A 23875-nucleotide genomic window follows, 5' to 3' on the forward strand; every position below is an offset into this window, starting at 1 on the left:
TGTATTATAATTTCAACTTTATTCACATGTGATACAGAATCGAAATTAGTTTGTATAACAGCAAAGTGGTGTAAAGACACAGTTTTCAAATGTCACGCAGTGTTGGCGTCTCTTTTCGTCTGAGTCCTGTCGCATCTGGCTCCTTTGGAATCCTTCAGCGTCCCCCCCTACCCCCCATCTTTCATCCCGCTCTGGGCTTCAGCGCCCAGTGTCCGGCCCCGCGCAGAGTCAGGCGGTCGTGTTTCTACATGTGGATAGTATGTACTTATATGTGATCGTGTGATGTACTGTGAAGTGACTATAGTGTTTGATGTTTTGTGAGGAAGATTGCACAAACCGCATTCATGATTCAGGTAATTTCAATTTTGGCTATTTATTTTATGTACGATTGACGAATGATTGAAATAAGAAAATCTATACCTACTTGTAACGTAAAAATAGAAATTTGTTAAGTTTAAATATTTTTATTCAACTAATTTGCATTATGCTTACCACACAAAAGACACATACAATATAAATTGTAAAAATCTTTATCATCAAATCTTCGTCATCTCAAATTTGAGAAACCTTAATAAACATCAAATTGACGGACCCAACAAAAACCTAATAAGTTCAAAAATGAAGTTACAAAAGCTTTAAATAGTACCTAATCGTCTAAAGATACTGACCAAAAATAGATAAGTAAACACAAGCAGATAAGTACAAAAATAAATCATTCATTCATTCATACAGGTAATTACGTCTATATTCCCTTGCGGGGTAGACAGAGCCAGCAGTCTTGAAAGACAGTTAAGCCACGTTTTTGTTGATAAGCTTAATGATGCAAAAAATGTAGGTGTAAATTATGAAATTGTAAAATATATTTAAATTGAAAGCCCCTAACGTAGGTGTCAGAGTGGTCAATTGAGAGGTAATGTAATTGCACACACAAATGCATTCATTATTGACGAAGACAAGCAACAATTAAACGTAATCATTCCGAAAAGATGCTATTAAATCCGCATGTAGGTACGGACGGCGTCGTGTTCACGGCGTTTAAAAAGAAATTAATGTCGAAAATGTGCAAATTTGAAGAGAATAATACTTATACATAATATTAATGCAGATATATTTTGATCAAATTAATTCATTTAAATATCCTCGTCCCTCGGATGGGTAGACAGAGACTATATCTTTCCATTTACCACGATCTCTGCATTCCTCATTTGTTTCATCCACTTTGGGAATGTGATAGGTATAGGTACCTAAATGAAGTAAAAAGATAATAAGTATCTTAAATATCTACATTGTTATATGTACCTAAGCTCAATAATATGTAAGTTTCCGTTTTTGGATAATCTTAATTTACATACATACATACATATCATCACATCTATATCCTTTGCGGGATAGACAGAGCCGACAGTCTTAAAAAGACTGATAGGCCACGTTCAGCTGTTTGGTTTAATGATAGAATTGAGAGTCGAATAGTGACAGGTTGCTAGCATGTCGCCTAAAAGAAGAATCCCAATTGCATAAGCCAAAACCTTAGTCGCCTTTTACGACAACCATGGGAAAGAGATGGAGTGGTCCCGTTCTTTTTTCTAATGGTGCCGGGAACCACACGGCATACTCACACACACTGCTGTAATTGTAAGAAATCGGGTTTTGTGTACAGTAGTGCCATCTAACGTCTTTCCGATGAAAGATAATTCTTTAACGACGGCTGATGTGTTAGAAGTGTAATATAGAATTTCCTACATACATACATACATATATAATAACGTCTATATCCTTTGCGGGGTAGACAGAGCCAACAGTCTTAAAAAAACTGATAGGTCACATTCAGCTGTTTGGCTTAATGATAGAATTGAGATTCAAATAGTGACTGGTTGCTAGCATGTCGCCTAAAAGAAGAATACCGAGTTTATAAACCTATATAGATTTTCCTATAGGACATATATCGCTAAGATTATTTTACTTACTAGTGATAAATAGTGAAATCTTCACTAGGCAATCCTTTATCAAGGAAGTGTTATTGACAACAGTGATATTAATATATCCATCCATAATCATATTTTTAAAAAAATATCAAATTTTATTGTATTCCATAATTGAATATATTTACTACTGTGTCCGCAACTTCGTCCGCGTAAAATAGTTATTTTGGGCATCATTGAAGCCCTCAAGGATTAATAATTTTCCCCGTTTTATTTTCACATTTTCCATTATTTCTTCGCTCCTAATGCGAATTTACTTGTATTACTGCGCATTATACTTAACTCTATACTCAATTATATTGAAAAGTAGAACTACATAATCTTTTATCGAGATTTTGTGCCCTTTTTATATTTTCTTATGGAAATAAATAAAAATTTAATACTTTTTTTACATTAATGATAGTTAAGAAATGACGCCAACAACTAAGGGAATCATTTCTAATTATAGTATCCCTTCACGAGTACCTACTACATACACAATATTAACTTGTTTTACTCTGCTTGTGTCAAGGATTGTAAATAATTATCTAACATTGATATTGTATTTGGGTCAGGCCGCGAAAATTGTCAATTGTATCACAAAAGTAACACAAGACATTTTGAGTTACCATAACACAAATGTAACCCAAAAGCAACGAACATTTTGGGTAAAGTTCGTTTCAGATTGGTGACTAAAATAACCTTAACGAATATAAGTAAGTAACTGCAGTAAAAATGAAGTAGGTAATGAAAAAGTAAATAAATAAATATATACGCGACAAATTACACAGATTGAGTTAGCCTCGAAGTAAGTTCGAGACTTTTGTTACGAGATACTAACTCAACGATACTATATTTTATAATAAATACTTATATAGACAAACATCCAAGACCCAGGCCAATCAGAGAAAGTTCTTTTCTCATCATGCCCTGGCCGGGAATCGAACCCGGGACCTCCGGTGACACAGACAAGCGCACTACCGCTGCGCCACAGAGGCCGTAAAAAAGGGTTTGAATAAAAGACTTTTGTAATTTTACCTTTTTTAATTTCAAAAATATTATGAACACAACTAACTTTCTGTTATACTGCACATACCACTACTACTAGCAGGGAAAACTTGTAGAATCCCGATTATCCGAAATTCCGATTATCCGGACTCGCGTCACGGCTCCAGTACCGCGCTACTAGACATGTGGGGACAAGTTTAAACGCGCCTCCGAATGTTTACTCCCGCTCTCATCTCAAAGAAGAGACTGACACTGAGGGTAAATGTCAAGGAACATCTCACGCAGAAGCTTTTGAAGCTCTAGAAATAGCTTTTAAGTGGTTTGAAAGACAGGAGAAATCGGATTCCTTACAGCTGTTACAACAGAAGCGCATCAGGGATTTGGCTACAATGAAAAGATGTAATTCATTACGACAAAGATCAATAACAAGTAATTTTCAACCAAAATTGTAAATAACATTAATACATATTACAATGTCATTCATTATATTTGAACCACATATAAAAACCCTGCGTATATTTGGTTCTTTTATATCACTTGTGTACCACAGACATTGACCAGTAAAATTAACTCATCGCGGTTTGTAAATTTGAGAATATTTTTTTAAAGTAAATAGAATACTTAGGTAAACATTTTTTTAGGGCTCTCAAATAACGCAATACCTACAACCAAAACAATTACTTATATTTTTTCTGTTTGCCTATTTATCTGGCTGGAAGAAGCACGACGGAGAGGAATCAAACATCAATAATTATTATTTCAACGGGAGATTGTAGGTAGCACCATTTAAACTAAACGACTTTCAATTCCCAGAATGTGAATGCGGCTTTACAAATCTATTGTGTTACGCAACACGAAAATTTGTGTTACAATAACACAGAAGTAATACAAGCGTAACACATATGTCATACAAAAGCAACACAAAAGTAAAATATTTAAAATATTTTTTGGTTATAACTTGGTTATTTATTACAATTAGACGCTTATGAGCGATTCCACGCACACTTTAAAACACTTTGCATAGAAATTCGGTACAAAAATAAACAAATCTCTGTTACTTACCTTCAAAATCACAATTTTAAATTTTTTATTCAATCAGAGCAAATCATGTAACGGACTTTCAAAATGCCTCCTGTGACAAAACAACATTGTCTGCCTTTTTTACATTTATATGTCGGTAACAGTGATGCCATATTAATACTTTGTTTTGCTATTTGGTAGTTTTAATCAAAACAATGGGTATAAATTCGTCACACAAAAAAAAATGTAACACAAAAGTAAAACGCTTTTTTTATTTTAAACTGTCGTCAAACAAGTTATATCTGGAATTTTTGCACCGGTATTACAGTACCAGTAGGGGCTATCATATTATTCTTCGATGGTAAACATATATTTAAGGTATACTTTACAATTTATGGAGTATATCTTCATAATGGTAGTTCGACAAAAAGCGACCAAAAGTCACACAAAAAAATTGACAATTTCGGCGGCCTTACCCATTTACAAAATTAAGTAAGTACCTATAAGCATTTATTTATCATTGTTATGTTTGTTGGGATCGCTCATTGATGTAACAAAAATGATTATAAAGCAGTGTTTGGTCATTTTTTATTGGTTCTTCTTTTATTTATGAAGTACCTACTAGCGACCCGCCCCGGCTTCGCACGGGTGCAAAATTCGGAAAAAAATATACATTAAAACCTTCCTCTTGAATCACTCTACCTGTTACAAAAAACCGCATCAAAATCCGTTGCGTAATTTTAAAGATTTAAGCATACAGACAAACAGACTAAAATAGCGACTTTGTTTTATACTATATAGTGACTAGAGGCCGCCCGCGACTACAACCGCGTAGAACCCTTATAATAATGTAACAATCAATCCCGCGGGAACTCCGGGATAAAAAGTAGCCTATATGTTATTCTGGGTCTTCATCTACCAAATTTCATCTTAATCGGTTCAGTAGTTTTTGCGTGAAAGAGTAAGTTATTATGGCTTCCAAAGCGCAAGTAGGTTCTTATATTTGTTGTTTATTTACCATTTTATACAGTTATTCTCAGATTATATTTCAAAATTAGATATTAACAATGATAGTTCTTAGGTCATGACCTATATTTATTGTTTATACCTAAATTAACATGAACCACTGCAGAACCAGCTGAAACTTTACGAGCATCATTTCTCGAAAACACAAAGGTTGTTTCCACAACTGTTATGTCTCTAAATTATTGACAATTGTTCGAATAAAAATTACATATTTAATTAAATATGATGGGCCATTTTGAATAGATCTTAATAATTGTCACACCTTTGGGTTTCGCAAAATTGGTTGACATCGAATAAATAATTCAAAGCTAAGTTAAGTGCCGCTTCCAAAGCGTCAGTTCAAAAGAAAGACTAGCATATTAACTGAACACCCAAACCTCTTGATCTAAAAATAGGAAATTTGGCATATTAAGTAAGTAAGGCCGTGTGGTTCCCGGCACCCATAAAAAAAAAGAATAGGACCACTCCATCTCGTTCCCATGGATGTCGTAAAAGGCGACTTAGGGATAGGCTTATAAACATGGGATTCTTCTTAACGATGGGCTAGCAACCTGTCACTATTTGAATCTCAATTCCATCATAAAGCCAAACAGCTGAATGTGGCCTATCAGTCTTTTCAAGACTGTTGGCTCTGTCTACCCCGCAATGGATATAGACGTGATTATATGTATGTATGTGTATGTAAGTAGGTAAGTTCTTTACGTCTTCTAAGGTTCACTTAGAGATGATTTCCCAAAAATCATACAGAATCACCTACAACTTTATGAACATCATTTCCCGGATCCACAAAGGAGTTCGTTCTTGCATCTGCTTCGTATCAGTCGTGTGTTACAAAAACATTGACTTTGAAGTGGGTGCGCTCACGGGCTGACACGTTTCTCAAAATTCACTAACTGACTGATCTGACGCATCTCGGTTGTGTTTAAGATCACTTGTCGGTTAGTCATATTGTTTGGGACGTAATCTCTTTGGGCGGAAAGGCTGTTACTGGTATTAATTTGGATAATAAATTTTATAATGTGCCGTGTGGTTCGCGGCACCAATACAAAAAAGAATAGAAACACTCCATCTCTTTCCCATGGATGTCGTAAAAGGCGACTAAGGGATAGGCTTACAAACTTGGGATTCTTTTTTAAGGGGATGAGTTAGCAACCTGTCACTATTTGAATCTCAAGTCCATCATTAAGCCAAATAGCTGAACGTGGCCATTCAGTCTTTCCGAGACTGTTGGCTCTGTCTACCCCGCAAGGGATTTACGTGATTATATGTATGTGTATATTATTTTATAATGGATTACCAACGATATAATTATTCAGTCTTTGACGAATGTGTTGCCTGGAATAAGAAGCGAGTTCTTAATTCTGTCAAGTAAAGCACATTCGTAATTATTTAATTTGCTATGCATATTTGTGTGTCATAATAAATTTAATATTAAATTAAAACAAATTACGAAAAATACCAAAATTCATAACCGAATGGTTAATTCACTTACAAGATCTACTACATAAACTCCGTTACAATATCTACTGTAAAAAGTCTTTTAATTTGAAGTATACATAAATTCTAATAAAACAATAATAGAACATCTAATTATAAAACAAGTGTCAAAAGCTTCTCGAGATCATAAAGTTGAATTTAATAATAATGAAATCCATACTAAGACTGAATTAGTTAAAGACAATAACTATTGATATCAGCCCAACACGATAGATTTACTTGCGTGGGATCCTATTGTTTACTTTGTAACAAATATAGATTGCGTTGTATCGCCAGCCGCGATGGTTACTTCAATAATAATTTCTCCAACATCATAATAATCTTTCACGTATTTAATTATATACATATATTTGATTATGAAAACAAATTAGGAGAAATACCAATTCATAACTTATCATCAAACCAATAACTAGAACAACTAAACTAGCTACGGTGCAATACTTTCAAAAATTTTAATAAGAATACAATTATTTTCTTGTTATATTATATTATTAATATATAATTATTATTAATATAGGAGCAAAAGAAATAGAAAAACTCAGCAAATATCACCTACTCAAAACAGAGATAACTAGATTATGGAACACCAAAACAGTAATAACACCCATAGTAATCGGATCAACAGGAGTAATAGCAAAGAACCTGCGACAGTACTGTGACAGCTTAGACTCCAACATAGACATCACCATAATGCAGAAACAAGCAGCACTACACACAGTCGCTTTGTTGAGTAAAGTTTTAGGGAACACTATGTTTATTGAAGGGGACGTCGAATCTCCCTCTTCCTGAAGGCTTCAGGACGGGAATTCGACAAGAAACCGACTCGGAAGTCGAGAAAATAAAACAAATTTCTATATTAATATATCTTATATACTTAATAGAATTCTATTGTCACAATGTTCGTTCCCGTAGGTATCTACTCCCCCGAAACGGCTTGACCGATTCTCATGAAATTTTGTGAGCATATTGAATAGGTCCGAGAATCGGCCAACATCTATTTTTCATACCCCTTAGTGATAAGGGTTGTCCACCCTTAACAATTTTTATTAACAAGTAATTACTTAAAACATATTTATATGGCAAAACAACGTTTGCCGGGACAGCTAATATATCTATATATGGATCCTATTTAACTATTTCAATCAAAGCCATACACATTGATTTCTTATAAGTGATTTAAGAAATAACAGCAACATATTCCACTTCATATTATTTATCTTTAAACAATCTTCCCCCTCAAAGTTTGTATTAGCAAAGCACAGACATTACACTCCACGGACAAAGTAAACTTCAGTCACCAATTTAATCCCAGTAATGGTGCATCAAGGTGCATTCTGTTGATGGGGCCCATTTATTTCAATATGCACCGCGCCTTAAATTCTACTCTGAGCCCTTGGCTATGCCTGCAAAGTTGTGGTTTCGATATCATTATGATAATCAGATTTGATGTGGTCTTTAGTACTTGTAGTAAGTTAAATAATAAAATAATTGTATTCTTGTTTAAATAAAAATTACAAAGAGATAGTTCTTTAACTTTGACCATGGGTTGCTGTTATTTCTATAAATTTTCTCACGTCACGTCTATATCCTTTGCGGGGTATCAATCTTTTCAAGATTGTTTGCTCTGTCAGAGCAAACAATCTTGAAAAGATTGATCGGCAACATCAACTGTTTGGCATAATGATACAAGATTTTCATTGAGATTCAAATAGTGACAGGTTGCTAGCCCATCGCCTAAAAAAACGAAATTCCAAGTTATGAGCTCAAATAATCAAATGTAGCAAGAATGTTAAAGTTACTTTCTGGTAAGTGTCATCACGTCATGCAACCATAAGTTTTTACTACAACATCGTCTAGGTAAAACATCTCAGCTCGGCGCGCGGCGTGACGCCTGCGGGCTCGCGGGCCGCAGTAGACGTGGACATGGTTACAGCAACCAACATCTGCCATAACTTCTTGCTAACTTAGTTTTATAATTATAAAGTATAGGAAAGTAAGAAATAATGTTGAATAATTACTTGATGTTATCAGCAGATACCTTCCACCGTTTAAATTTTTAACCAACGTTGCGAAAATGTCTATATTATTAGACGTTTTCGCGTTGACGTAAACGTGTTAGCAAAAGTAAACGTATTAATCACACGGAATTATCGACACTAGAAAAAAGGTACATAGAAATATAATTAGTTACTTTTTAAATGTCGTAACATACCCTTTCAGTCTTTCTGAGACTATTAGCCCTGTCCACTCCGTAAAAGATAAAACTTTATATGTTGAACTGTGCATATATTCAGTTCGTTTCTAAGATATAATATCGTCTACATAAATTAGTTTGCGTTGCGATCGCGTGACTTTTCCCTATGGACGTCAATATAGGACGCGCCAATATCGACTGCAACATCTGCTATTTTGTTATTTCTCTAATAATAATGTATCAGTTGTGCTATGTAAATGGTTTCAATTTCTTAAAATAGCGATGACTAATAATTGCTTTTCCTTCCTGAATGACAATGATATCAATTTGCTTTTCTTCAGAATTAGAGAGTTTGTCAAAATGTTTCTAATAGTATAATTTATTCTGGTTTTAAGATAACCCTTGGTTATGGTCTGGCGTTTGTTTATCTGTTTTGCTTTTTATTAAAACGTGAATCGCGATAGCGATAGTTTTTCGCGCGATAAAAACAGTTGGTTGGTTACACAATGGTATTATAACCAGTTGTTTCAAATTCACCAAATTTTTTAGTTGCATTCGGTCACGAATGGTCCTGTTAATATTTAATCTTCCAAACAAGAGCGTACATAAATAATTGCTTACCTTGTTCCTCGGCGTAGGAAAATCGTTAAGTTCAAGGTCGTATAGGGTTCCATTGATAACATATTTTTCGGATTATACTTAGACGGGGCATTTCATAGTGGGAAATACTACTACAATTGTCTTAAATTAAGCAAAAAATGGAGTATTAATGTTACTGCTTTACCTTGATACCTAAATATAATGGAAATTTTTGTACTTACTGGCATATGGAATTCTCTGCACAGCAGAATCGTTCATCGTTTCAAATGTTGTAATACCACCAATATGAAAAGTACATACTTACACACATGCAATTACGTCTATATCCCTTGTGGGGTAGACAGAGCCAACAGTCTTGAAAAGACTGATAGACCACGTTCAGCTATTTCGCACTAAGATTCAAATAGCGACAAGTTGCTAGCCGATCACCTAATAGAAGAATCACCAAGTTTATAGTCCTATCCCTTAGTCGCCTTTTACGACATCCATGAGAAAGAGGTACTATCCGTGTGGTTACCGACACCAATAGAAATAATATGAGAAAGTAACGAACGAAATATTGTGTACCTACATACATATATAAAACTTATTGGTTGATAACACAGTCAATAAATAGTATTTAAAAAAATTACACACATATCGTAAAAATAGAAATTCCAAACTTTCAATCGGCAATCACGATTTATAGGAAAACATTCAGAACCAATAAACTGCTATAAAATTCCAATAATTACCCGAATATGAAGCAAGCCCTTACTACAGTGTTCCCTACGACTTTCGAGTAAGTCTCAACGTTACTACTCCCTCTCATTGTGACATTTTTTCTTCTTAAGTGGCTGTTTCTATCTTTTTAATGACTCGTAACACTTTTTCCTCGAAATATCAGCGACAATGCTGAATATATCACGTGAGAAAATGCTGTGCTGTTCCAGGCACCAATAGAAAAAAAACCCACTCCATCTCTTTCCCATGGATGTCGTAAAACGCGACTAAGGGATAGGCTTATAAAATTATGACTCTTCTATTAGGCGATGGGCTTGCAACCTGTCACTTAATATGAACCTCAATTCTATCAGTAAGCCAAAGAACTGCACGTGGCCTGTCAGTATTTTCAAGACTGTTGGCTCTGTCTACCCTGCAAGGGATATAGACGTGATTATATCTTGTTATGTACGTATGAATACTTTCTTTGACTGTGCAGCACGCAGTTTGTTACCGCTTCTTCTGCACTGACGCCTTGGAAGCGGCAGTAAACTTAGTTTTTAAGTAATTTATTTGACGTCAACCAAGTTGTTAAACCATACGACAATTATTAAGCGATATAATAATATCCTATAATAATGAATAAAAAATTTTGAATTTTGAATTTTTTTAATTTTTGCAGCTGCGTCCGAAGTTCTAACGAGACTTCATAGTAAGGGATCTACTGGTGATAACAACCCACTGACTGTTCAAATGACGAAGCGTTAGAGAAACACCCATTGACGATCATATCTCCAAAACCAAAATTAATGTTTCACATCAACACGAACGTGTAATTAATAACCTAAATACGAAATGTTGAATGTAGGGTTTAGAACTAACTTAATCACCCATAAATTTCTACGATATTCAGATATTATAAAGCATTGGAAGTCGTAAACTTGCATTTGAGCGAACGCCCACTTGTTTTCGTAATATCGAATAGTTTTGGATATGCAAGATGAGTTGTGGAAATTGTAATTCAATCACGTCTATAGCCCTTGCGGGGTAGACAATGCCGGCGGTCTTAAAAGATTCAAGTTCAGCTGTTAGGCTTAATTATAGAATTGAGATTCAAATAGTGACAGGTTGCTAGCCCATAACAGCCCCATAGCCTGAAAGAATAATACCATGTTTATAAGGCTATCACTTAGTCGCCTTTTACGACATCCATGGGAAAAAGATGGAGTGATCCTATTCTTTCTTATATTCTGGTACTTGTCCCTGTTGCTTCCTTCCTAAGTCACATGTTTGAATCATGCTACCTTATTTCAGTAGATAAAAATGCTATCCCTTAGTCGCCCTGATATAGTAGTTGTTTCAATAAACAAAAATGCATTGTTTGTTTGTTTGTAATAGGTATCTTTATTGCATAGAAATTTTCACAGTAACAAGAAAATAGTACATAGTTATAAAAGAAACAAATCACTTGCAATGCTTACACCTTATTTGCATCTCACGAGGAAAGAGTTGATACTAAAACGCCAGGAACCACACGACACAACTTCGATACGATCAATATTTAAGGCAAAACAAAGGCAATGACAATGTATTTAATCACACGCCAAAATTATGAGGTAAATTATAATTGGCGGGAGAATTATTAAGTGCGGGCTGGGACGCCGCGGGCCTATCTGATCGGGGTTAGTGCGAGTTACTAGCGAGTTAGTGCGAGTACTCGAACAAACGCATCGAGCAAGTAAACGCGGATTTGTATGTGATTTGATCAGCGCCATCTATTGGTGACGCGATGGCACTAATGCAATTCTGTACAAATTCGCGATTACGTGCTCGACGCGTTTGATCGAGTAAAACTCGAATTAATACCTCTGATCGGGGGTAGACAGCTCGACCGACGTTTAGTTTATAAATACTAACTGTTGCCCGCGAGTTAGTACGCGGGAGACTTCGTTTCAGTAATTTTTAATTTAACAATGAAGTAGGTAGAGCAAAATCGTTAATTTTAAAGTATTATGACGGGAACGACGTTGCATGTGTGAATGTATAAAAAAAATAAAGAGGGCGTCTTTAATTTTTTCATACATTTACACATACAATCACGTCTGTATCCCTTGCGGGGTAGATGGAGCTAATAATCTTGAAAAGACTGATAGGCCAGTATAGGTTCAGCTCTTCCGCATAATGTTAGAATTGAGGTTCATATAGTGACAGGTTGCTAGGCCGTCGCCTTAAAGAAGAATCCCATGTTTAGAAGCCTATCCCTTAGTCGCCTTATTCTTTTTCTGTTGGTGCCGACGTCAACCAATGTTGTGAAAAAAAGATATGACAATTATTAAGTGATGTTTAAAATGTCCCATAATAATTAATAAAAATTTTGAACTTGAATAAAAAGAGACAAAAATGTCATTGTTTTTTTTCAGTTTTTCGTTAAAAAAAAAACAGAAATGTTCCATTGATATGAATACTTATTTAAGATAGTAATCAATTTAAACGCGGCCTTTCGAAACAGTTCGGCTCTGCCTACCCCATAAAGGATAAAGACGTGACATATACTTACATTCACAGTGGAAAGATTGCTTGTCGGCTAATCATTCACGGGGTCAAAGCTCTGTCGAGCTTCCTACATAACGGTTTGTGGGCTCGGGGCACGTGTGTTGTAAGTCTGTCTGTTCGTATTATGCGACTAAACTTTAATCCATACAGTCACGTCTACATCCCTTGCGGGGTAGACAGAGCCAAAAGTCTCGAAGACTGAAAGGCCACGTTCAGCTGTATGGCTCAATGTTGGAATTGAGGTTCAAATAGTGATAGGTTGTAAGACTATCGCCTACAAGAAGAATCCCAAGTGTATTATATGTGTGCCTTTCCTTTAGTCGCCTTTTACGACATGCAAGGGTAAGATATGGAGTGATCCCGTTCTAAAGTGCAGGGTACCACAGGGCATTACCTAAATCAAGGGAAAGCGTAATAAATTTGGGATTCTTCTTTTAGGCGATGGGCTAGCAATCAGTCACTAAATGAATCTCAATTCCATCATTAAGCCATACAGCTGAACGTGGCCTTTCAGTCTTTTCAATACTGTTGGCTCTGTCTACCCCGCAAGGGATATAGGCCTGACAATATGTATGTATGTTTTCAACATGCATAGGGCATACTTCATGCTATTAACATGCCAGATTTTGTATAATCCTATTAATATTATAAATGCGAAAGTTTGTGAGTATGTCAGTACGGATGTTTGTTACTCTTTCACGCAAAAACTACTGAACCGATTACGATGAAATTTGATATGTAGGTAGCTGAAGACCCAGAATAACATAAAGGCTACTTTTTATCCCGGAATTCCCGCGGGATTGATAGGGTTTCCATGCGGACGAAGTCGCGGGCGGCCTCTAGTTAATATTATAAATGCGAAAGTATGTGAGTATGTCAGTATGGATGTTTGTTAATCTTTCACGCAAAAACTACTGAACCGATTACGATGAAATTTGGTACGTAGGTAGCTGAAGACCCAGAATAACATATAGGCTACTTTTTATCCCGGAGTTCCCGCGGGATTGATAGGGTTTCCATGCGGACGAATTCGCTGGCGGCTTCTAGTATAGGTATCATACTTTCAGGTTTAACCCGCCATAAATGATTGGCCCAGTCAATACATCAATGTTTGACGTACACCATCAAACAATTGTTCCAATATTTGTCAAATGGTTAACAATACCACCGTGGGTGGGCGGCACACAGCGTCCATTAATTTAATTATCATTGCGCATGCGCATACGGTGATTCAACGTCTTAGAAAGTAAAGGCTACCGGCAGAAAATAAAAACTGATCAAAGAACGATGTTACATAAACAATTATATCAAGTACTTATCACTTTTGGAGTGGTAGACAGAGTCAACAGTCAAGTCAAACTCTTCAGCTTTATAATATTAGTATACTCGTAGATAAGCACCGTGGATGAAGCGAAAGAAGTATGCAGAGATCGTGGCAAGTGGAAAGAGGTAGTCTCTGCCTACCCCTCCGGGAAAGAGGCGTGGTTTTATGTATGTATGTATTTACGAGTATAAGCACCGTATAAAGTCTCTGGCTAATTATGATCATTTTGCCAATATTTCAATATCAAATAAGGATAATAATAAATTTGTCAAATTATAATACTTATACATATTTTTGATCTACCTATACTAATATTATTATTAAGCTGAAGAGTTTGTTTGTTTGAACGCGCTAATCTCAGGAACTACTGGTTCGAATTGAAAAATTCTTTTTGCGTTGAATAGACCATTTATCGAGAAAGGCTTTAGGCTATATAACATCACGCTGCAAATTTTAGGAGCGAAGAAATAATGGAAAATGTGAAAAAAAACGGGGAAAATTATTCATCCTTGAAGGCTTCAATAGCGCGGGCACAGCTAGTATTTTTTATAAAAGTTGAAAACCAATTACAATTTCTTACAACATAACCAATAAAACTGTGTCGTGACAACTTTGAAGTCGCAGGACAAAGGGGTATAATTGCTTCATTTATTTCATAGTGTATGTTCAATTATGTCAAAGCAACCCACTAATAAGATACTAGTTAAATTAACCCAGGACAAAGTACCTAATATTGGATAAATACCACATAATTAGATGCCATAAAAAAGGGCCCGCAGATGAAAGAAACTGTTTATTAAGGTAAATATTATGGCATTGGTGACATAACATATAACCCCGTCTATTTCCCTTGCGGGGTAGTCAGAGCCAACAGTCATCAAAAGACTAAAAGGCCACGTTCAGCTTTTTGGCTTAATGATAGCATTGAGATTCAAATAGTGACAGGTTGAAAGCCGATCGCGTAAATGAGGAATCCCAACTATATAAGCCTATACCTTAGTCGCTTTTAACGACATTTGTGTAACGACTTTCCGCATCGCTTGCAAGGGAACCTAACTCATATTGGATCCTGGTGACACATATTTTCTGGTACAGTTGCCTGAATGTGCAGGTTTCCTCACGATGTTTTCCCTCACCGTAAAAGCATCGGTTAACACTCATTCTCATGATACATTTGATTAAGAAACTTTCTTTACAAATTGAAAACAAACTGTCACAATAAGGTATACTTATTTTTATTTTATTTTAAATTAAAACGAACTTACTTCGAGGCTAACTCAATCTGTGTAATTTTTGTCCCATATATATTTATTTATTTTTCATTTTTCCACATCTTGAATGTCATAACTTGTTTTAGCCATTTAAATAACTAAGGTCTCGCAATAATTTTCCTACATTTAGCATGAAATTTGCTCAGAAAAAATGTGGCCTTTTAACAGCTATTTACAGCCTAGTTACAGCTTAGTTATGGCTGACAAATTGTTGCAATAGCTTGACTCGATGTATACTGGGCTAATTATTAGGTAGAAACAAGACATTCTGAAGGCACGGTACTTGTACAGGTATAGAGAGAAGTGTATTAATCTTCTAAGAAAAAAGACAAAGTGATTTAGATTAAAAACCTGACTCATCCAATCCAGGATTCATGGTTAAGGGCTTACCCCGGGCTCGTCTCCAGAGTGGTGAGGATATAGCCGGGATTATAGCCAGGATGAAGAAGACAAAGTAATCTAGTACATTCCATGCTGTCAGGTAGCGACAGAAAAACAAAGGCAGATGTGTGCTAGCTATTTCTCTTCTTGCCATTTTAAAAGCCAATCAAGGGATACTTGAGATTCTTTATTTTAGGCGATAGACTTACAACCTGTCCTATCACATAACCATCCTTACCTTCTAGACATGTGTTTTTGTTCTTAGATTGTACCTAACACGAAAGTATTGTATCTATTGACGTGAGTACATACATACATATATAATACACAAACATATAGTCCCTTGCGGGGTAGACAGAGCTAACAGTCTCTCAAAGACTTAAAAGACCACGTTCAGCTGTATGGCTTCATGATGGAATTGAGATTCAAATAGTGACAGTTTGCTAGCCCATCGGCTGCAAGGGGAATGGCAAATTTATAAGCCTACCCTAAAGACGTGACTGAATATCATCCCTTCTAAATATAAATTCGAAAAATTGCATTGTTATGTATGTATGTAAGTAAAATAAAAGACCTCAAAAACCCTAAATGACTCAAACAACCATTAGTCCTTTCATAATTCCTGTTCCCACAATCCCGTGAGCTGACTTAAAGCGGTCATTACTTGCATTCTGCCTCTCATAGTACCAAACCCGTCCTACCATGTATCATGTCGAACAATATGGCATGACACGGCCTGCGAAAAACGATAACCGTACACAAAAAACTGAGACTCAAATTAAACATTACTACCCCTATAATAAGGCGCATTTTATTCTGTTTAAAAAAAAATTACCGTGAAATATGTCTGTCGGTAGGCGTCTTGCTTGACCACTGGCACTTTACCGCGCGATTGTACACCTTGTGTACTTGTAATAAGCACTGATTGGTCAACATGATGAGGTCAGCGACCTCGACATCGCGACTTTGCTTTTTTTGTATCTCTTTTTGCTAACTGTTGACAATTGCAAAGTTGGAGTACATTCCCACAGTCAAGTGACTGTATTGTGTCTCACCGTTTGATGATTTTACGCGAATTTAACCGTCCCTAATATTGATGATAGTTTTACTAAGGAATTTATTTTATTCGGTATTTCAATGGACTATAGATTACAGATTATAGAGTAGAGATACGTCCGCCTTTGCTCGTCATATTCATAATGTATGTTTCTACTACATAATTATGTATTTTTACGGGCAATAAAGATAATTTGTATTGTATTGTATAGACTGGACTGGACAGAAGACATTTTATTGAAAGTTCTACCTACATGAAAACCAATTTTTATTTTAAAAACTTTAAACTGACTGCGAAAATAAAACCTAGAGGGAAAAGTTTATTGCAAAAGTGTTTTTATTATTTTAACTCGAAATTTAAAATATCCCAGTAATAAAACAATTAAGTTTATTCATCAAAATATATCCGCAATATATTTTTTGGCTCCGGGGCCGGTTACACCAACTGTAATTTAATTAAAGTATATGAATTTACGCGTGGTTAGGTATGATGTGATTGGTTAATGGCACGCCGGGACTAAACCACAGATTATATAACTTAAACGCCGCCACGGTAATGAGCGGTCGCGAAATGAAACCCAGTCACAATGTAAAGGCTATTCACGGCCAAGTCCCACCCTAAATCGATTTATTGGCTAATTTAAAACTAAATTAAAAATTATTCCCATCTGTAATTTGATAGTCCCTATTAATCGACATGTGCCTCGAGTTATAAATTCCGAGAATACATTGTACACGATCATTAAACTTTTCTTAAACCATCTTACTATAACGAAAATGATACGGCGAGTTCACAAAAAACGTCACAGCGGAGATAAATCCACTTGCACATGGAACGAAATTACTTCAGTAACACCCTATAATTTTTGTAACAGACGTATTATTTTGTTAAACGACACTTTGTTATGCCGTGTTTATCCGTTTTGTGGCATTAGAAAAAGGAGTAATTTGATGAAATTGCCCTTGGAGTAAATGACAATATAATTTTTCTTGGGATCGTAATCGTCATAGGATCGGTTGCACGGTATAATCGAGTGACAAACGTTTGTAAAGGGTGGCGATCAAGGCGGGACGAGTGGGATTTTAAATTGGCCGCTTAGTTGCACCACATCGCCGCTTCAACGAGCGATTAATTTTGCTTAACAATAATACCAAGTCCTCTTCATTTTAAGTTGACATTAAAGTTATATTATTTTTACAGTACTCCTAATTTGTATTTGGTCTAGATTATATTATAATTTGTGTATATTAAATATTGAATATTATAATTGAATACTGTGTGCAATGTAGTGTTTATTATTTTAAAATACCTAATCCTACTACTATTATAAAGCGAAAGTTTGTATGGATGTATGGATGTTTGTTACTCTTTCACGCAAAAACTACTGAACCGATTACCATGAAATTTGGTATGTAGGTAGCTGAAGACCCAGAATAACACATAGGCTACTTTTTATCCCAGAGTTCCCGCGGGATTGATAGGGTTTCCATGCGGACGAAGTCGCGGGCGGCCTCTAGTTGGTTATATTATTATTATTGCAAGTAAAAGCTTTCACATGTTTTCCAAGGACTTATATACGTCGTAAAGAATAATATATGCCCTAATGGTAAAATAACAACATTATGTTATAAGTAATACGTAAATTTAACCGGTCATTACTTATTATTAAATTTAATACACATCATTCCGGCAACATCGACATTAAGATAAGTTTGGATCACCGTCGAATTAACCCGCGTTTAAAGTTTGACAACGCGCCGGGCCCGAATGGTACCAAATGAATAGTAATTTAGTTTTGGTATTAAATCGTTTCAAACACGCGACACAACCACTTTTCTATTCTCGAGTCGAGTCGAAACCGTCATTTTACACAATTTTACCCAATTGCTCTGTTCTCGGAATTAATTTGATATTAGCCTTTGAAAACGCAAGGTGTGGTTTTGTGTCGGTCTGATACTTATTTTGAAGAGGCTTTTGAGCAACCAGTGTTTAGCTTGCTTAGACACGATAATCTTTTAGAATTAGCCATATTCATTCATGATAATTTGTGACTGAACGAAATGTTTAACGATATGTTATTTGGTGGTTTTGAAGATTTAGGCAGACTATTGTGCTGGTGCTGCTTATAATTTAATCGAATAAAAATGTATAATCATAAATAGTAAGCAGTTATTTACAACTTTGCCTTTCTTTGTTACAGGAATCGCAATCAAATAGTGCTGAGAGATGGGGAGGTCGAGGAGCAGAACACAATATGGCTCTTCAACAAATTCTGAAGCTGCAAGAAGCAAGAGCGTTACACAAAACATCTCTCCTCCCGATTTACAAGAAGAATGGCCTGCCTTCACCAAAAGAAGGTAGTCATGACTACGAACAAATGAGATCAGACCAACGATCTGACTCTTATCCTGATCCTCGTTTGGACCAACTTAAATTAGAAACAGAGTTCAGAAAATTAATTGAACAAACCGGACGAGAGATAAGAAATGATGAACCGTTCAAGTATTTTCAACAAATGATGGAATCAAAACAACACTATGAATACCTTAAATCTATTCAAGACAAACAAAGTCCGGTAGCAGATGACAAAACAGTTAAAAAGGAAGTTATGTCTCCAAACAGAGCTTCACCAGTCGACGGCTCGTCACCTATCCGAAGAGTGTCGTCAGCCGAAGCATCTCCTACCAATAGTGTGCGTCTTTCTACCTCATCAAGCCCCCTTTCAAGAACTAGTCCGATTAACTCATCCCCATTAAGTCATTTACAAAATATGCAACCCTTTGATTTCCGTAAATATAAGGCGACACATTCAAAAGAACCTAGCAGATCTAGTTATGATATAAGTACAGCAGAAAAGGCTACAATGGATTTAATGAGAAACCCCTTCTTCAATTTCCCGCTGCCGGGAAACCTTCCCATCCCACCTATTTCCATGCCTTCCACTTTTAACCATCCAGCCGCCATGGTCGCTGCCCTTAGTCAAAACCCCATGGGATTAGCATCTCTCCAAGCACTACTACCTCAAATGTCATCAAAGCCAGTTGACCCAGTAGAAAATAAAAATACCAACAACTCTAATAAATGCAGAAATGAGGACCAAAGGCCAGGAGATGATAACGTTCTCAATTTGAGTAAAGATAGCTATACAGAAGCAACGCAAGACTCAAGGAATATGCTGTTAGCGAAAAGCATTAGTCCGCCCAAAAGACAATGGGGTGCTGCGCAGTTGCCTTTAAATTTGGGGACGCATTTTATTAATCCTGCTACAGGAAAGAAAAGAGTGCAATGCAATGTTTGTTTGAAAACTTTTTGCGATAAAGGAGCGCTCAAGATACATTTTTCTGCAGTACATCTTCGAGAAATGCACAAATGTACGGTGGAAGGTTGCAGTATGATGTTTAGTTCAAGAAGGTCGAGAAACCGGCACAGTGCAAATCCGAATCCAAAACTTCATTCGCCACATTTGAGAAGAAAGATATCTCCGCATGATGGAAGAAGTGCACAAGTACATTCAGTACTGATATCACCACACGCTGCTGGATTAGGTATACCTCCAGTCATGAATCCAATGCATCCATTTGGCTCATATCCTCTGCTAAATGCGTCACACAATATGAGACCACTCTCTTCTAATACGTCATTAGAATACAAAAACAATATGATGATGAATTCCTCTCCGTCAAATGATCATGCGCAGTTGACGCGCCGCGAATACGATTCTGAAGATAATAAAGACCAAGATGGTCATGGTGAATCAGATGACGATGATGGTATTGTGGTGGTAGCTGGAGATGAGGACGACGATGAAAATGATCACATTGACACAAGTGTCTATTACTCAAATCAAAATAAAATGAATGGTTCTGCCATAGACTCAGAAACAGACTATGATCAAAGAAGCATGAGTGATAATAATGAAAGCACAGACAATAGAAAAGATGATTCAGCATCCCCTGAAATCACGAAAAGGAAACGAAAAAACTTGAACCCCACACGACTACAAAATAATTTTGGATCTGACAATTCTGAGCCTAATGCACAACCACAACCTTCAGAACCAAATAATGATATCGATGATGACGATGATGAAACAAAGGCTAAACGATCCAAGACTGATATTCAAGATACCAATGACGATAAAAATAATAAAATTGAATCGATTAAAGTAAAGCAAGAATTTAATGAAGTTAAAAATGAACCCATGGAACCTGTTTATGATGTTCAAGATCTCAGAATTAAACAGGAGCCAATGGACAAATCCGAATCATACAAAATAAATGAATCTGTGCAATCAAATAATGACTTTTCTTCGGAAAATGCTTTAAAACGATTAGAAAGTCTTTCACGAGGTGATTTTCCTAATATTCCTAAAAAAATTGATACTCATAGTTCAATAGGACCTTATAATCTATCTATGAATGATTCTATTGAATATTCTGATAGATCGCCCTCTTCGTCTGTATCCAGTTTTGATAACAACTCTGAAGATCCACAAGGTCAAATTCACGGTAACTTTGATAATGGTTTTTTCATTAGTACGACAGATGTTCCAATGGATCATGAAAATCCTAGAAAGTGCACAATTTGTGGGAAAATGTTCCAGAATTTGTACGTTTTAAAGACACATTATCAAAACGCTCACTTGAAAGTTATGTACAAATGTAACATCGAGGGTTGTAGGGCATGTTTTCAGTCGAGACGGGGCAGAGATCGGCACAGCGCCAACGACAGCCTTCACAGAAAGATGCTAACTACAGAAGACATCAGGATGAGAGAAGATTCCCCCTTGAGAATAATGGAGAGGGCGAGAGAACAAATGGAAATTATTTCGAAATACAACGAAGACGAACGAGCCATTCCTTACATAGAGTCCCACAAATACTACCGAGCGAAACAGTGCGACAAAATGAAAACTCCTAATCACCATTTCCCATTCGGTCATCCATACCCACCTCTGCAATTACCTGAATCATACTTGAGTAACCGAGAAATGTTTGCTCAACATCCGTTCCTTTTCGCACCTTTTGGGATGCTGCCAAACTTTCCCCCGTTACCTTTAGGGTTCTTGCCTCCAAGCCTGAACGCCTTTAGTTATCAAAACCAGAACTTATCTCCTCCTTTGTCGAGGAAACTGAACTATTGTATAGAAGACGAGGCGCCAAGACCAAATAAAGATGGGAGCTATCCATGTCGTGGTTGCAAAGATTATTTCAAAGACTTGTCCAGTTTGAAGCAGCATTGTGAGACGGTGCATGCGCAAACTTTGCACCGGTGTAGAGTGAGTGGTTGTTCTAGTGCGTTTTTCTCGAGGACCAAAAGAAATATTCACTCGGAGTTCCACGCGTCAAGATTACAGAATGGCAGATGAGCCATCCTGAATGTGTCAAATACCCAGTGAACTCCCGCATTTGTGATGTGGTTTAGTATTGCCAAATAGTTATTAGTTTATATGTTATGCCAGTACCTTTAATTCTCATAGACTTCTAAAGTGAACCTCAGTGCATTTTATCTCTTCATCTATTTAGTAGAGTGGCATGGGTCATGCTGAACGTAGCCCAAAAAAATTAACGCAACCGTTTCGTAAGATGTGAAATTTATAATCCTCTGTCTAGTGTTGTTCTTGTCCCATTAGGTTTTCGTTTATCAAAAGAAAGTTCTTTATTCATCCTAAGTTTGAAGTATTTTAAACAACATAGAGTACATACATAAATAGACATGGACATTACCTGCTATACCTACAATTAAGTGGCCATAATATAAAACCATTGTAATAAGAAAATTATATTATAAATTCACTACCAAGTTATATCCCACTAACAGAGTATCAAGGCCTACGTTAATTTTGATCCACGCCGATCTAAAATTAAGAATTGTTTGTGATTTTCTAAAGCTAGCTGCACATAATCATGTAAATATTCGCATTTATCAATAAGTATAAATAGTTTGTTGTATAATTAATTTAGCGTTTTTAATCATTACCCTAGTTTTAAATGTAAAAACATTCCATAGTAATAATTGTGCAATAAAAAATGTATGTAGATAATTGATAAAGAATGTACAAAATTTTATTCTACTTAATATTAAATTTTTCGACCATAAAATGTAATGCAATAAAAATGGAGACACCGATTATATAACGTTAGTAACGCACTCACACTGATTGAATTCAATATAGATTTGCCAATCTACTTATTTTTTTCAATAAACAATATCAACATATAACCAAGATGGCAAGTTAACGTCAAAACTAAATTATATAAGTCTAACTTATCACTCTCAAAGCGCATCGTATCAAATTTCAGAACGCTACTTAAAATATATTTAACTTAAAAAATATTGGTCACAATTTTCTGTTCCATATAAAAACAAATACATATTGAAGAGATCACTGTGAGTTGAATTCAAGTAATCAGCGTCAATTTTGTATAAATGACATTAGTTGAGTCCATCACTCTTTTTTGCTCATCACCCAAAAAATGGTCGCTCATATTTCATCTTTTAAATTTTAACTGTCCTGTCTTAAAAGTTGTGGCAATTTACTTAAGTATTGAATTTCAGAGCGTTTTGTATTTAAAAAGGTTTATTTTTTCATAAATGAACCATGATCTATGCTGAGCCAAGAACTTGGAAACGTCAGTGGGAAAAGGTTTTCCAAAAAATGTTATAAAGAAATGTAACTTTTCATGTATATATATATATTCCTTAGTATCTAATAAATGTACTGACACAGTTGCAAATAATTATATGAAATTGACAAGATTTTTATTTGTATAATTTTATTTACTGTGAGAAATTCCATTGACTTTTTAACACTAGCTAAATTTTCAAAATAACTTTGTTATGGGACACAGGAACATATACTTACTCAAGCTTTACTATATTATGTAAGCATGGCCGAGTCGAATAAAATATTTTAAATAGGTACAATTCAATTTTTCATACAAAGTGTAATCAGTCAAATATTATTATATCACACTTTTAAACAAATTTATCAGTTAATGACTTTCAAAGAAAACTTAGCTGATGTTTAAATTGTCACGCTTATTTATAAAAATGGCCGACCCAAAAGTAAATTTGTCACGCTCTGAAAAAAAAACAATATTGATCCCAGTAAAACAACATAATAAATTTTAAATCATATCTTAATATTTTGGTGCTAATTAAATTTATACTGTAAATAATGTCGCGATTCGATTTTCAAGTGAGCTCTGTAATTTTTGAATAAGAACCAAAAAGTATTAATCGTTAGTATCTATGTAATATAAAGAGCATGTTATTCTTCAT

At 35.6% G+C, this 23875-nt stretch overlaps 1 protein-coding gene across 1 annotated transcript; it reads left to right on the forward strand.

The window, feature by feature from the left end:
- The first annotated feature begins 216 nt into the window (after positions 1-216).
- Positions 217-23875, forward strand: LOC106129109 (uncharacterized). Its single transcript, XM_013327581.2, has 2 exons — positions 217-353; positions 18792-23875. Exons 1-2 carry the CDS (start codon positions 345-347, stop codon positions 21957-21959), a joined length of 3177 nt encoding a protein of 1058 aa, XP_013183035.1. The 5' UTR covers positions 217-344; the 3' UTR covers positions 21960-23875.

Source organism: Amyelois transitella, chromosome 16, assembly GCF_032362555.1.
Source record: "Amyelois transitella isolate CPQ chromosome 16, ilAmyTran1.1, whole genome shotgun sequence".
In the NCBI taxonomy this organism is placed as follows: Eukaryota; Metazoa; Arthropoda; class Insecta; order Lepidoptera; family Pyralidae; genus Amyelois; species Amyelois transitella.